This window comes from Mercenaria mercenaria, chromosome 11 (assembly GCF_021730395.1).
Source record: "Mercenaria mercenaria strain notata chromosome 11, MADL_Memer_1, whole genome shotgun sequence".
NCBI classification, from domain to species: domain Eukaryota; kingdom Metazoa; phylum Mollusca; class Bivalvia; order Venerida; family Veneridae; genus Mercenaria; species Mercenaria mercenaria.
The window spans coordinates 66,198,112-66,215,265 of NC_069371.1; the positions used below are offsets into that span (position 1 = coordinate 66,198,112).

Sequence of the window (17,154 nt, forward strand, 5' to 3'; positions counted from 1 at the left end):
AGCCATTGAGAGAGATCTTGTGCCAGACATTGATTTGTCTGATACTTTTATCAATATAACATTTAATTCTGATACAGATAATTCTGTTTCTTAAAATCTGTCTGTTCAACAAACAGACTCTGACAACTTCTCTGATCATGCTCTTTTTAATGACCAAGGTCATAACTCGCTCTCAAGGTCACAGCTTATTCAGGAACATAACAATGATGCTGACATCTTATTTTAATATTATTTCTAATTATTTCTAAAGGCTGTTAGCGAAGAAGAAGCTTCACAGGTCTTTGTCTGCTATTTTGTTAAACATTTGATTTTGATTAGAAAATGGCGGCCACCAGATGACCCTGCTGATGATGAATGGACAGTTAATTGCCAGATTTTGGTCCCAAACTTTTATCGGCAAGAACTAATTCTTTTTCTGGCTCATGAAACGCCCATGTCAGCTCATTGCGGTGTAAATAAAACATATCAAAAGATCTTGAATCATTTTTATTGGCCTAATTTGAAATCTGATGTGTCTAAATTTTGTAGGTCTTGTCATACATGTCCACAAATAATTATGACATTCATGTTTTTCTCACATGGATCCGTTCATTCATACTTAGCATAAATACGTTTCATCAGTTTATGTCAGTATTCAAAGTTAGGGATTGTCAAGGTCCAAAAGTATGTTTAAGGCGTAGGTTTTGATCATACTTTCAGGAAAGGTACCTTTTATATGATATTCGTATATTAGACATATACGGGACCGTATACTCCCGTATATGCACATATTTTCCGCAGTGCTATCACCAAGAAAGTCAAGGTGCCTTAGAACGATTTCATCAGACATTGCAAAAATATGATTAGACCATATTGTTTTGAAACAGGAAAAGACTGGGAAAAAGCTATTCATGTTTTCTTGTTGTTTTTTTTTTTTTTTTTTTTTTTTTTGTTATTTGCGGTCAGGGATGCTGTACAAGAATCACTTGACTTTAGTCCATTTGAATTAGTGTTTGGTCACACTATCCGTGGACCTTTAAAATTACTTAAAGAAAAAGTTCTTTCAGAAGATGAAAGTTTCTGAAATTTGCTTCAATATGTTTCTGATTTCAGAAATAAATTGACAGAAGCTTGTGAAATCAAGGTATGATCAATCTGCTGTAGAAAGAACTTTTAAACATGGTGATAGAGTTTTGGCACTTTTACCTATCCCTGGTAAACCATTACAAGCTAGATATTATGGCCCTTATACTGTTGACAAGAAGTCAAAGGATCTAAATTACATGATTAACACTCATGGGAAGCGCAAGCAAAAGCAGCTTTGTCATATAAATATGTTAAAAGAATACATTGATAGAGATAACTCTGTCCCCCATCCTGTTAGTGTTAGTGTACCTTTTTGTGAGGAAATTGATAATTCAACTGAATGTAATTTTCAACAAAATAACAGCACTGTTTATGGTCAAACAAAAATTCAAAATTCAGACATTCTTCAACACCTGGATGAAAAACTTTTACATTTGGAGCCACAACATAGAGAACAAATGAAACAACTTATTCATGAATATAAACATTTATTTCCGGATGTACCTTCTAGAACTGACAAAATTTTTCATGAGACTGAACTTACAGATTCGACACCAATTAAACAACATCCATACAGAATGAACCCAACAAAACAAAATCATCTAAAAGAAGAAATTCAATAGTTGTTGGACAATGATTTCATTGAAATCAGTAACAGAGAATGGAGTTCCCCATATATTCTTAATCCAAAATCTGACAAATCCTATCGCCTTTGTACAGATTACAGAAAAGTTAACAGCATCCCAAAACTGATTTATTTCCAATACCTAGAATTGATGATTGTATTGATCAAATTGGACAAACACAATATGTAACAAACTTTGATTTGTTAAAAGGTTTTAGGCAAGTTCCTCTTACTGAAAAAGCTAAACAAGTTTCAGCCATGGTTACACCGTTTGGACAGTTTCATTACAAAGTTATGCCAATCGGTATGAAAATCTCGCCTGCAATATTTCAACGACTTGTAAATTTAATCATTTCTGGACTTAAAGGATGCGATGGATACATTGATGATGTCATCATTCACCACGACCTTGGAAAAGCCATCTACAAGCCATCAGGGATTTCTTCAGGAGAGTTGGTGAAGCAAAGTTGACAATCCATCTATCAAAAAGTGAATTTTGTAAAGCTTGTGTTAATTTTTTAGGTCATGTTGTGGGACAGGGTCAAGTAAAACCTGTTGATGCTAAGATTGAATCAATCTCTGACATTCCAATTCCGTCCAATAAAAGACAACTGGATATTATAGAAAATTTTGTCCAAATTTTTCTTCTATTGCTGAACATTTTACCAATTTACTTTCTAAATCAAAATTTGTCTGGAATGATAAATGTCAAAAATTATTTGAAAATTTAAAGGCCATTCTTATGAGTGAACCAGTTCTTTTGGCACCAAATTTTGACCAACTTTTTAAGGTAGCAGTAGATGCTAGTGATATTGGTGCTAGAGGGGTATTGCTACAAGAAGACAACTCTTGGGTTGATCATCCAGTTGATTATTTCTCAAAGAAATCTAATAAACATCAGAGAAGTTACTCTACTGTTGAAAAAGAGTGTCTAGCTCTTATTTTGGTTATTCAGCACTTTGAAGTATATTTAAGTGCAGTTACAAACCGTACTGTTGTCTTTAGTGACCGCAATCCCCTAACTTTCATTAACAAAATGAAGAACAAAAATCAGAGATTGCTAAGATGGAGTCGTTTACTCCAATAGTATAACCTGGATATTCAGCACATCAAAGGCAAAGATAATCTTATAGCAGATGCCCTATCCAGGATTTGAATCAAGGGTCTTATATGTTATAAACAATGTTATTTAGTATATGTGCTATAACTGTAAAATGATATATTAATTATATGTATTATGATTGCAAAAATTATATATGAAGTACATGTGTGATAATTGTAAAATTGATATATTTCTTTTTCATGCATTATGTATATTTCATTTGTATAATATGTTGTAAAATTAAAAGAAAGTTTTATAAAATTTCTTTTTCTTTAGGTGGGGGTGCGTTATTTATAGATATTTTTTTCTATTTTTCCCTAAGACAAAACATTGTTTACTGACCTTGTTTTAAGACATTGTTCTGTATTTACTATAATCTAGACAATTCTATCTGTAATGTATCAACTATTGATAAACAGTGTATGTCAGATAGTTTTAGAAAAGACTGTCATGAAATTTCTGTTCATTCTTATTGTTACCTTAATATTCCGGAACCTTCCATGATACAATATATAGTCAGATGGTTTCGATTGAAATAGAACCTAAAAACCTAAGAAGCTAATATTGATGAAACTTTCCTGTATTTTTTAAAAGCAAATTATTACCAGTTTGAAGAGAGGAATTGTAAATTTTGGATTTACTTTTGAACTGTGTGAAACATTATCGAATTCATTCTGACTGGATTTAGATTTGACTTGGACAGGATTTGGACTATTTTAGTTATTAGATTGAATTTTAAAGCTTTTTGTCATTTTCAAAGGTATTCGGATTTTTACTTAAATTCATGAATAAAATTTTGTTATTTGTAAAGTTGCTGGTTTGTCTTTCTGTTACTTTTATTCACTGTAACAAGAAATTGTTACCCTCTGACGTAACAAGACGCACAAACACACCCAACTAACATTGAAAAACAGACAAGTAAGATACAAGAACATTGTAAAACACCGCTTTAGATTCACACGCACCCAAACGCACCCATAAAAGCAGGTAAAAACAATCGTGTACAACTTCAGGATTCCGGCAGCCAAAATAAAAATGCCATTATTTTTTGAATATCTGAAGTATCAACATTGACGATTTCTCTAATTTACAACATGTATTGCAACGGAAAATTCAAATAACTATATGTAAATCATCAGCATCTTTACAAAATTAAACCAACATAATTATCAAATTCATTTATTTTCAAATTACTTACAACAATCAAGCTGCTATAATAATAAATCCATGCATTTTGGTTAGAACAGGAAAATTGAGATACATTTGATATTATAAACCATGCATTTTCGTAAGAACAATATATTATTGCTCAAGCCGATATCGAAATTGCATGTGCGTTTTACAATCAAGCCGCCATCACCAATTCAGGCAGACTAATAATAATTGGTTAGTATGTTTAAACCAAAATTACGCATTCATATATTTTTGTTCGAATCAGTTATCAAATCCAAACAATCATCACATTTCCGTGCATTTAAGCGTGAGTAAACTATTATTATATTAATATTCAGACGCCCGTTTAGAACTCTCTAGTTTCCTTTCCATGTAAAGTATGTTTATTTAATTAGATAAAGCTAGAAGATATCCCCCCTTGATGCATTCAGTAACTGCACTAGAAACAGAAATTATTTGTTCACTGTGCACTTGACGCTTAACCTACTGACCTCAAAACAATCATTACGGGTCATTTATCCGTCAAGTGACTTCCGTATCAAATTTTGTTAGATGAAGGCATTGTCTAATTTGGCAGAAAGTTTTGTTTGTTTTGGGTTTAACGCCATATTGCAACAGTATTTCAGTCATGTTACGGCGGGCAGTTAACCTAACCAGTGTTCCTAGATTCTGTACCAGTACAAACCTGTCCTCCGCAAGTAACTGCCAACTTCCCCACATGAATTTTCAGAGGTGGAGGAGGAATGATTTCAGACACAAAGTCTTTTATTAAATAGTCACGGAGAACATACGCCCCGCCCGGGGATCGAACGCTCGACCCCACGATCCGTAGACCAACGCTATCCTTACTGAGCTAAGCGGGCGGGCTAAAGTACTATTGTTCTAGGTCATTGTGACCTCGAACGTTGATCTACTTATATCAAAACCAATAGAGAATATCTGCTGGCAATGATTAAGCTCTCTATAACTGGCTAGGCCCAGGCGTTGAGTTATCATCCGGAAACCGTTTAACTTTTCCGTGTCACCTTGACCTTGGCCATTGACCTAATGACCTCAAAATCAATAGGGGCCATCTGTTAATCATTACCAACCTTTTCTTAAAATTCTTGATTCTAGGCCCAAACGTTCTTGATTTTTCATCCGGAAACCAATTAACTATTCAGGGCACTGGCACCAGACCAGAAAGAAAATGCCTCTGTACATGTTATACCCTATCGCTAGGTATTCTGTAAGAACCATGGTTATGAACGGGAAAGTGCACTAACTCATTTTATTTGTACACTTCTCACCTAAAATGCGCATTCGGGAAATGGGTACCTAGCATATCGAACAAGCGATAATTGAACTTTCATCTTGCGCCAGTTACATTGTCTCAATATTCAATATTGCAGAGATACTGCACATATTTTATGTTTTCGTCAAAGTTACAGAAAAATTGCGTAAACTTCCCTAATAAACATCCGGTCCAGAGGTCAGACAAGGCGGTGAACACATGTTAGGCGAAATGTAAACAAACAAAAACAGAATGCAAAATATTCACAGTTTTACAATAAAAAAATTGATGAATGTAATTCATTTTATATATGATTTTGAATTTAAAGTCATACATTGGCATATATTTGTTCTGTTTATTTAATTCATTTTTCACATTTATGCTGCATATACTCATTTTAGCCTACACGTGTAGTTAAACGACGACTGACATATATTTTCAAATCAGCCAGTCAGAATGGTTTTGTAATCTAGACCGTAACTTCACTATGGACGTTCAACCAAGTTGTTATATCACGTTAAAAAAAGAAACAATAAACTACGCGTTGTTTCTCTAAGATAATAAGTATTGAAGAAATGTGACTAGTACACAATGGAAGATAAATTACCACTTGTTCGATATCCATAGTACACATTTACCGAACAGCGTGTTTTAGTATTGAAATGCCCGATTGAAACAGGTTAGTATATTTTCCCGTTCATGACCATGGTTCTTATAGAGTACCTAGGGGTAGAACTTAACATGTACAGAGGTATTTTCTTTTAGGTCTGGTCGCAGTTATTCTTGGTCCCTCTGATCCTGAACTTGACCATTTGCTGGTCATGCCCTTGAGTTTTAATTATCCTACTTCCAAGCATTCTTGAGTTAACATCATGTAGCAGTTTAACTGTTCCTGGCCACTATGACAAATTTTGGCTACATTTTTAATTGGATATTACAATTTAACATGAGGAGACTTATTTATTTGAAACATGCTAATATAGATGAAAAGTACAGTTTTAAAATTTAATTGAATGAATAGTTTTTAAAAACAGTTTGAGAGATTGAAATCATGTGTTTGATCAAATTTGATTGAATAATACTGGAATTGAGAAGAGTACTGTGAAATGATATAAAATGTGAAATGATAAATAATCACGGCATGTGTAACGTTAGCACCATTGTGTAACAATTTAAAACTTAACATAGCGCATTACTGAATTAAGAAAGAAGGAGTTTGAATGATTCAACACTGCATAAGTAGTAAATTATTGAATGTTAACAGTAGAATTGTATGAACTACATAATTGAATACTAGAATATTGACTCGAGATAGATACTTTGAAATTGTTCATAGAAGGAACAAACGCGAATCAGATAATACTCTAGACAGTACATTCATGGGTGATTTAAGGGTGACATAACTGATATACAGAAACTGTGAAGCTAACATAAACTTTATATACACAAATAGAGCCTTTAAGAGACATCTGAAGCATATATATTATCATGCCATTACTATAGCAACTGCCTGATAAAGCATGTCTGAGAAAAGCATGCTTTCTCAGGTCAGTGACTTGAGAACACTTTGCACTGTTTAAAACTATGATTAAATCTAAGGACATTAGATTGTGTCCATTTTGCATTTAAAAATTATTACGCCCTCATACGACACTGAAGTAGGTCTTTAAAATCCCAAATATGAAAAAGCGGAAAAAAACAACAAATGCTAACCTTGTGTTTTGTAACTACATCTCTGTTTTGCTGAACACGAACGAATAATTTCAATTTGTTCCCAAGTGAAATTTTATCCGAAATTCAGTTGCTAGACGGACACCCATTCTCACAAGGCAAACGTTTGAAGTGAATTAAATTCCATGAAAGTTCATTCCAGATGCAATATTCCATGATGTAAATGCAGAGAGCTAAAATCCTGAACAAACGCTTTGCATGAGACATTTTCCGTTCCTACGAGCGTTTCCGTTATAAAAACATTTTTGTGGTAATTGCAAATATGGTAGGCATACGCTATACATTATTGGCATGGTCTCACGTACCTATTAGAGCGCGTTTATAAAAATATTGGCGTAAATGTCTTTTAGCAGTTATTCTAAAAAACAAGATGGCGTCATTTTGAAGAAAAAAAAGAAGTCCGGCAAAACAGCAAAATTTGGTCCACCCCTACTTTTGTACTTTATTTCGCATAATGGTAGGATAAAAGTTGTAAATAAATTGTGGCATGATAAATAGAATAACAGGTTACTGTCTTTTGAGAAAGGGATTTCTCAGACTCGGCAAGCCTCGCTCCTTCCAGGACCATATCTAGCCTCGTCTTAGAAACCCTTTCTCAAAACACAGTAACCTGTTATTCTCTATTTACACGGCTGAGAAGAAAATATATTAAATAGCTGAAAGTGTCCGCTGTGAAATAATTGTGTTGTAATAGAGTGAAACATTGATTCATTAAAAGTAACAAAGGTGGACTTGAAACTTGAATCGATACGCAAGTTGAAAAATCAACCTAAGGTGAAGAACATGGAGAATGAATTTTTAAACATGGTGGTGCAGCAGCCGACAGTGAAACCGGGACAACTATCGTGAAAACACCCGCGGTGTCCGTCCGTCTGCCTGTCTGTTAGCAATTACGTGTCCGCTCTGTAAATCTTCAACCTCTTGATGGATTTCAATTATACTTGACACAAATGTTCACCACATCAAGACAACTTGCAGAGCGCATGTTATTGATGGCTCGCTTCAAGGTCGATGTCACACTTAGGGGTCAAATGTAATATGACTTTTTTATGTCTGTATTGCTCTGCTTTGCGGTGCTCTTGATTTTATTTGGTAGATCTCTTTTTGTTCGCTTGAAATATTTGTATTGCATTACTTCCCTTTAATGTTACTATAAATAGCTTTTTTGTAACTTCTTTAATTGGCCATAGAGAAAAACCAAGACCACTTTTTCGGTAGTACAACATGGATGGTACCTTCCGGTTTTAGTTTTTTTTGACATATCTGTACCTGGTAAAGATTGTTCTTTTTTGTTGTTGTTGTTCCTTACCTTTGAGCTTTAACAGCCAAGTACTCCATTCCTCCTTTGATATAGCCCTTCGGGCGTATATTATCCTCCACAGGCATTTTTGTGCTTTACGAGTTGTGCCTTTTGATATTAAAACTTGATTTAGAGATAAAACTTGCAGTCAAGTTACTTCGAAACATGGCGGGGGACTGACGTTTGTTGCGCCATTACGCGGTTTCAACTCTCTAGTTGTACTTTCGCTGGCGGTGTCCTATTAAATTCCTTTACGTGTTTGTTGAAACTGAATTTCATGTTTATACACAATTGTAAAAAGTAATAATTTGAAACCAAAATTGACTAAACTGATTGGCGATCAGCACTTTTTATATCCATATACTTATATATGTGAAGAATAAGCAATACACTCTATACAAAGATCATTTGGAAGCATAGAATGCAACTAAGAACAATAATAGCAGACTCGAATTGACTGAGTCTGCTCATGAGAGGTAATGAAAAATGCAACACCTCTAACGCCCCCTGGCACCAGCTTTAGCTAAACCCTATTACATCTCTATTGAGTGGACTCCATGATTCCAAAGGACCAGAAAATATAACAACGCTGAATTCAAACCTTAGATTTTCGCCAGATTGAATGAATGATAGATAGAATCAAGGATTTTGCTAATACAGATACGCCGATAAAACTTAAAAACCATTAAATTTAAATTGTTGATAATCTATAAAACTTCCAGGAAGCCTTGAACGGTATATTGTTCTAGTACGTGTTGAAGTATTAAGAGAATATTTGGTTCATAAAATATTGTTTGTACTTTAATAAGACACTTGATTGAAGTTATTCTCGGACTGTTGGACACCGCACACACATTGATCATACAACAACATTAAAAAAGAACAATTCATTAGCTCTTTAAACGTATTTTAATTACGTTTTACATTTTGAATTCAATTTTAGTCCCCGTGAATAAATGTGACTACCTATACCTTGTGTTTTTTCACAAATCTTTTTTGTATGCAAGCATTTATTTTGTATGTCAATAATTTGAAGTAATATCTTAATTTAGAGCATTTATATTGGTGGTTGGGTAATCAGTTTGGTCTACCAATGGATTTGTTTCAAACTTTATCAACTGATCATTTACGCGTAATTGTGTTCACTGAGTTATATACGTCAGATTTTCAATGGAACTATTTTTTAAATTTGATTCATAAAAACGTTATTATCCGAGTCTTTTGATACACACTTGGCACGTGCGTGTATTGTGAGTTAATAACACTTATATGACCATTTATACTCTGGTTTTAAACATTCAACAAAAATCTAAAACGTCTTTGTGATTCCTATACGGCGGTAAGTGGAAGATAAATAAATAGAAAATTGCAGTTCGATGGGGGTTTATATAAACCTCTAAATCCTCCATCTCAGATAACTCGATTTCAAAGTCATTCCCATCTGCAGCAAGATCTAAAGACTGAAGTCATGTAAACTGTGAACTTCGGCATCTATATCTAATCCTTTACAGAATGACTGGATAACAAATAAATCCCAGTCAAACGGTAAGATACATTCAGGTAAGTTTAATTTTCTCATATTGTTTTTCTGAGGAAAATATTAAAATATTACCTGTAGCGTCTTCGCCATCAGATCCGTCCAAGTTGTATAATCCTTTGTCCTTTAATGATATAGATGTTTTATCGTTAGAATTTCGCTGTATATTATCGTAAGGCTACTAGCAGAATTTCAGACAAATCAAACATTTCGTACTTTTTTATAAATTTAGCAACGGAACTTATTAACATAGTTTGACGCTATTTTAGTATAACGCGTTATTTTAATTTAATCAGATACATTTTACTATTTTTTAGATTTCACTCAGTGAAATGATAGGAACATATTGTGTATATAGTTTACGGAATATACGAAATAAGGCAGGCTTAAACATAGGTTATTCAAGATTGCCGGTTCAGTCTTTAAAACATTTGGATAACACCACTTGATTGACCATATACGTTGTACAAGTACCGAGTTGCTGGTCTTGCTCCTGTGTATTTTTTTTTTCTTTTTTGCTTAAGAAAACACTACTGGTACAAAATAGTAAAACAAATGCCATTTGATTTGTCATTTAAAATACAGTTATGTTTCTGCTGCTATATTATTAATTTATTTGTACAAAGTGAGATCTTTCTGTATAGCGACGCCCAGGTGTTTAGCAGTTTCGGTTGTTTTGGGCCTATAAGTGTATTTTGAATTATTGTATTTCTATTTCGAGTATTCCTCCAACCCACACATAACTCCTTTTACAAATCAGTTTCCAAAAGCTATTAGGGGATAAAGGCTGTCTTTTACGGGTTGTAGGTCAAGGTAGTATTGAACTATCCGAAAGACAATGGTGCCATCTTCTCGTAGATTCGCCTTACTTTTGATGGAACCAGAGAGGTCATTCATATAGTCTAGAAAGAGACAGAGTTTAATGGCAGGACAGAAAGATTGTCTCAGGTGCAATCATCAACTACAATTTGTTAGAATTGATTCTTGAGAAATGACTTGATACACTGACATGCTAATGAGTATACTACTTGAGTGTCGATCTAATGCAGCTATTAATTTTTGACAGATTTTGCAAAAGCTCCTAGAAGAGTTTCGTGAGACATCCTTTATGTACAAAACCCCTAAATGCAACTTGCGAGGATGTTATAATGTCGACGGTATAACAAACAACAAAAATGAATCCATCGCAAAGTGGTTGGACATTCATTTGGGGTTTTATTCCTTATTTCATTAAAGAAATCGAAATTTCGTATGAAAAAGTAATGTTGAAAACTTTACAACCAAACGTATTAAGTAATTATGTTTTTATCTTTTCTTGAAAAAAATGGATTGAAGCTTAAAATGTAAGAAACATTGTGCTGACATTTGAATCAATTTCACAATTACTAATTAATGAAAAAAGCACTTGGTTTGTTCTTTCCTGGACTAGATTCTAAACTGTGACACATTATATTCTTTATTTGTAAAATACTGATATATGTCTAATATCATGTAATACTGCAATCAGTTCTCTGCGAAAATCTCTACGACTGACTGACACTTGTCACTATGACATAAAATAAAAGAAAAAATACAAAAGTTGAAATTTTGTGTCAAATTCTATGACATAGAATAAAAGAAAAATTACAAAAGTTGAAAAGTGACAAATTCTTAATTATTATCAGTCTAGTGGCTTCTCAAGTTCGTTCCCAGTTTAATATTTTATTCGTTGTGTTAGCATGACATCAGTAAACTGATTTCCGCTTTTTAATGGAAGTTTCATGAGTTACAGAGTTAAGTCAAATGTAAGAGGTCTTCAGTCAGTTCATATGATTTATACAACGTACATTACGTTCACATATAGCGTAGTTTAATTAATGTCAAACTAACTGCCCTAATTACAACGTCTTATGTCAGGTAGAATGCTAAATTTCTCGCATGCACTTTCATTAAAGGTTTTTATTAGTTGCACTGTTAAATAATATACTACAATGTATATTAAATTGAGACGAAATTTATAAAGCCATTCCCTTCTCATTGATCAATAGTTATGATAGGTTTGGGGAAACAGTGTCCACACAAGTAATTTGCATTACCATGGGAACAAACTATGCACTCCCTTGTTGTAGATTTGTTAACACAGCAGTTAAAGAGACTGAATGTTGAGACACAGGCATATATCATTACCGTAGGTAAAACAATACATCACGCTATCTGGATAATATTCTAATTATGGATATTGCCTATTTCAAAAAAGTTGATAGATAAAAATATATACCTGATTCCGTATCTCATCTTTATGGATCTGTATTGTGTCCAAATTCAGTTTTGTATCGTTTGCTGAAGATGTTTGAAAACAAATGTTATAATAGGTGTAGAAAGTTATAACAAAAAGATAGATAAGATCTTCTTCGACTTAAGTCATACAATTTTCAAAAGTGCTGTATAGTTATATATATAGTATAGTGTATATGTGAATAGCGTTACTCTACTACTATTTGTGGGACAAGCAGTTCGATCAACAATTGGATATTGCATGCATGATACAACGACTACGCTGGAATTAATATAAAAGGTTTACTACATCACAAAAACCTTGTGCGACTGCATAAACTGACAGTTATGCTGGATTTCTCAGACAGCACCGTGTTTAGAGAATTTGATCCTTAATAGAGACTTTCGTCATTATTTCTCCTGAATCGTAGAATTCTGGAATGAGTACTAAGGGACGTCTTGTGTACAAAGAAAAATTCCTCAGATAATGCAGTGTGGTACAAACATGTTAAATGTGACAACTTTTTCAGATATTACAGTTAACCAAAAGAATGCATATCGGTCAAGTCAGTCATTTGACACTAGTATGCATTCTAGGAAATTCACATGTTGATTGTAACTTATGCATATAATAATGCACATAATCAATTTGTTTTGTAAAACAGTATACATTTAAATGTTGAATCATAGCGATTATATATACTGAAGCGTATTCAACACGTATCTGTTAATATTCTACAATATATGTGCTGTCTTTAGCAGTAGTTACATAAGATAAAGTGAGAAAATTACACACGACTTACTTGAAAGGATCAAAATGTAAAATGGAAGTTCTAACTATCTAAAGAAAGAACCTTCTATCTCTCTCACCAATAACAAGATTTTTATAATGAGTATTGGAGCCGTTCTTTAACAAATGAATTGATGCTGACTACATGTATGAGCTTAGTTTAACCTTTAAATGACTAAATGATTAATGTAATAGTATTCTAGCTACAAGTACCGTTTCTAATGTTCGAATAAGTTTGTATTATTGTCTTAAAAAGATTGACGAGTAAGAGTAAATCAGAGATTACATTGACATTTCTGGTCTTAAGATGTAGTATAGTCCTACCATATTTCGGATTTATGCACTTCCGAACCGAGCCATCTTCGTTTTCTGATCCGCCAGCACTTTTTAATTCCTAAATGTAAGGAAAACATGTCTTTAATATGACACACATTTACCCCTTTTTGGCAATTAGATATATGTTGTATTTTTTTCGAAAAAGGTATACTTACAACATATGTCTGTTATTACTTGACTTGTTTTTGATGACTTTGTTAAATCCTCTCACAACTAACTTCGAAAAAAGGAAAGACGGAGTAGAATTGCAACTTGCTTAGCCGTCCCCTTAAAAGTATGACTTTTGGTGTTCTGGCCTCACAGTAGTTGTTGAATGCATAGTTGTAATTATACTTCAGATTGACCATTTTTATATGCTTAAATATATAATCTGTTGATCTGTCACAAACGTACATAGCCTTTCTCAGCGGGGAACTATTTTATTACACTCTCTTTTCTAACTTGTTCGGTTTCGGTGAGTCGGATAGTTTTTCGATTAATTACCCCCGAAGTTTGGCAAATGTTCATCTACACCAGCCTTAAATGCATTTATTCCGGGACCGTTTAAGACCGTATGTCGCTTCCTACCACATGTCATACAAAATTTATACTCGTTTTAGTAAATTGATGTTTGACAAAATGCGTAATTTTCTCCATTTGGATCTTTTGATAAGACAACGTGAAACAATTGCTTTAAGATTTATAATTTTATGTATTTTCTTGAAATTATACTATTTTGCAATCAGTGTATATATAAGACAGCGTGCGTACAAATGTAATACATATAGACCATAAGCTGTTTTTAATACATCGAGCCAAGTACTGTTCCATTCAGAAAGTTTCGGGGTACCATTAGTTTTCTTTTATTGCAGATGTAAAAGTAAGCTAACGTGTATAACTTTGACTTTTAGTACATGAAGATACTTTCAGATGTAATACCACAGTCACACATACGGCGCGGACAGCTACGTTTAGCTACGGATAGAAACGTAGTAACCCGTATCGATCCTTACTTGAGCGGTAAGGACTAGTACGGACTGATACGGGTTACTACTTTAAGGTACGGCTCAGGTACGGATCGACGCCATCACAAACAAAAAAAAAAAAGACAGAAAATGAGGAAATCTAAGAATCAGACATACGTTACCTATGTTTTAAAGGTCGCTTATGCAGAAATCATGCGTAGTGGCATTGCAAAACACTTACTCAGTCATATTATAGGGTATGAAATGAAACATACATTATGAAACATACGTCATCAAGATTGCACATAACGTTAAGTAATACTGAAGCCAGGATAGTGTATGGGTTTCGTTGTACCGTTGCGGCTTCAAGTACAGTGGCTTTTGTATTTTCAATGTGTTTATGTTTTGATATCTAATGGAAAGTAAGATCATTGTATTCTTTAGTGAAATCATCAGGTTGTCGTTGGTCGTGTGCACGTCCGCGTGGTAGAAGCGTTCAGGGAGGCTGCGTTTTTAGATTGTTGCTCCCCCTGTTAGAAATTTATTCTTGATTTTATAGGTATTAATGTTCAGTTGCTGATGTCAATTTTAATGTAAATAAGTACTGCAGATGTTGTTCTTATAGCATATCACACATACACATCATGGGTAGGGGAACAAATGTAGATAAATAGATATGATTCTTTGACTACTTTGATATCATCTATATTCCGGGACGATGATATTGATCTGCACAATCGTATTATATTTCCATAATTAAAATAGTAGAGGAGACTCAATGTTTATATTGTGGTTATTGTGTCATTGATGTCAATTCTGAGTTCTGACTAAAATGTCAATATGCGTCTTTTAAAATTATTAATAAGTACAAAAAAACTCATTCCTGTAAAAGAAATAATGTATTTAAACTTTTGCATATAGTTTAACTCAGTATGGACCTGTGTATAAAACATTAAGTCTAGTAACTACCTTTATCTAATTTCGGTAACGTATGTTTCAGAACGACACAAGCAGACACATTATAAATCAATGTTCAACAGATTATAGAAATATACTCTAACATTTGACGTATGAGAGTTTTCGAGAAGTCAGTCGATTGGAAATACAACTCTTTGAATGATATTGGAGAATAATACGTTTATAAACAAATAAAAGCAGAATTGAAAATATATCATTTAACGTCTTTTCAGCAAAGCATTTTGAAAATGGTGTCATCTTGATTTAAACAAAAGAAATATTGTTATATTGTTAACGTAGCTTTCAATGGCAATTATTTTAACAAAATTAGGTTACTTCTATTTCAGCGATGAGAGCTATATCTTATTCATTTGTTGTATGTGGTTTTTAGCTCACCTGAGCCAAAGGCCCATGATGAGCTTTTGTGACCGCTAATTGTCCGTTGTTTGTAGTGCGTCGTGCGTCGTGTCTCCGTCAACAATTTCTAAAATAATCTTCTTCAAAACCACTGGGAAGAATTACACCAAATTTCACAGGAATGATTCTTAGGTGGCCCCCTTTCAAGATTTTTCAAATAATTGAATTCCATACAGAACTCTGGTTGCCATGGCAGCCGAATGGAAAAACTTTAATAATCTTCTTGTCAAAAACCTACAGTTCGTAGGGCTTTTATATTTGGCATGTAGCATCATCTAGTAGTCCTCTACCAAGGTTGTTCATAGTATCCGCTAGGGTCAAATATGGCCCTCCAATTGGGGTCACATGGTTTACATAGACTTTTATAGGGTAAAACATTGAAAATCTTTTTGTCGAAAACCCACAGGGCTTAGGGCTTTGATATTTAGTATATGACATCATCTAGTGGTCCTCTACCAAGATATTTGGTATGTTGCATTGCCTGGTGGACTTCCTCAAAGATTGTTTAAATTGTTACCCTTGGGTGAAAAGAAGACCAGCCCGGGGGTCCCAATTTTACATAGACTTTTATAGGAAGAAAAACTTTAAAATCTTCTTGTCTGAAACCACAAGATCTAGGCCTTTGATATTTGGTATGTAGCATTGCCTTGTGGTCTTCTACCAAGATTGTTGAAATTATTACCCTGGGTAAAAAAGTGGCCCAACGCAAGGGGTCCCAATCTTTATATAGACTTATATAGGATTTTTTCTTAAATCTTTTTGTCTGAAAGTTCAAGGCCTAGGTCTTTTATACTTGGTATGTAGCATTGCCTAATGGTTCTCTAACAATACTGTTCAAATTATACCCCTGGGGTGAAAAGAGGCCCTGCCCCGCGGGTCACTTGTAATATGAGTTATATAGGAAAAAATACTTTAGAAATTTTCTGATCATATTTCCTAGACTGTTTTATTATAATTTCCTGATGACCCCAAGCAATTAGGGGTCACTTGACTTTGACCTCGACCTACTGACCTACTTTTTTTTAAGGTATTAGATCACTAATAGAGAACCTTATTTTTGAAGAGTATTCAGTTCCTACCATAAACCTACTTTTACTGCAGTTCTTAGGGGTGCGTTGGTTCAAGCCCTACTGGGACCATTTTTTCCCCTTGTTTTCTTTTGTTTGCTAGTAGGTTTTTACTTCTTTCAAGACTTATTATTGATTTTTTTGTACATAAATGGAAAAAGATGAATCTTATAAGCGATTTCTTGGTGTTCAAAGTGAATTTACTACTTAAACAGAAGGGGTAGAGTTACACATCTTTAAAAATATTGAGTTACACGCGGTGAAAGTTCTCTATTTTGCTTTCACTCTTAGATTATATATTGTGGAAGAAATTAAGGTAGGTTTTACATCTTCCCTAAGGTTATTTTTAAATGGAGTAAGCATAATCCAAAACAGAAACACATCATTCGACCTTATTTTTTCAATGTTGAAGTATGAATTCTGTCTCATTAAATCCGTTTACTTGAGGCACCATAGAAAAAATGACATTGACATTTATATTTTGTGTTTTATAATTGTTTACCAATAGTTTGATGTTCCTTCTGTTGAAATTAATGGTAAAATGAGTTCTCTGCCAACGTTTTGGATAGTGGCTATCACTTTGA

The 17,154-nt window shown here is 33.7% G+C and overlaps 1 protein-coding gene across 1 annotated transcript in view; it reads right to left on the reverse strand.

Moving 5' to 3' along the window:
- Positions 1–17,154, reverse strand: part of LOC128546807 (uncharacterized) — a 35,563-nt gene that overhangs the window by 14,649 nt on the left and 3,760 nt on the right. The window contains exons 4-6 of the mRNA XM_053518160.1: positions 13,174–13,243; positions 12,064–12,125; positions 9,882–9,930 (exon numbers count right to left, since the gene is read on the reverse strand). Of these exons, the coding sequence (XP_053374135.1) occupies positions 9,882–9,930; positions 12,064–12,125; positions 13,174–13,243 (181 nt within the window). The remainder of the gene's footprint in view (positions 1–9,881; positions 9,931–12,063; positions 12,126–13,173; positions 13,244–17,154) is intronic.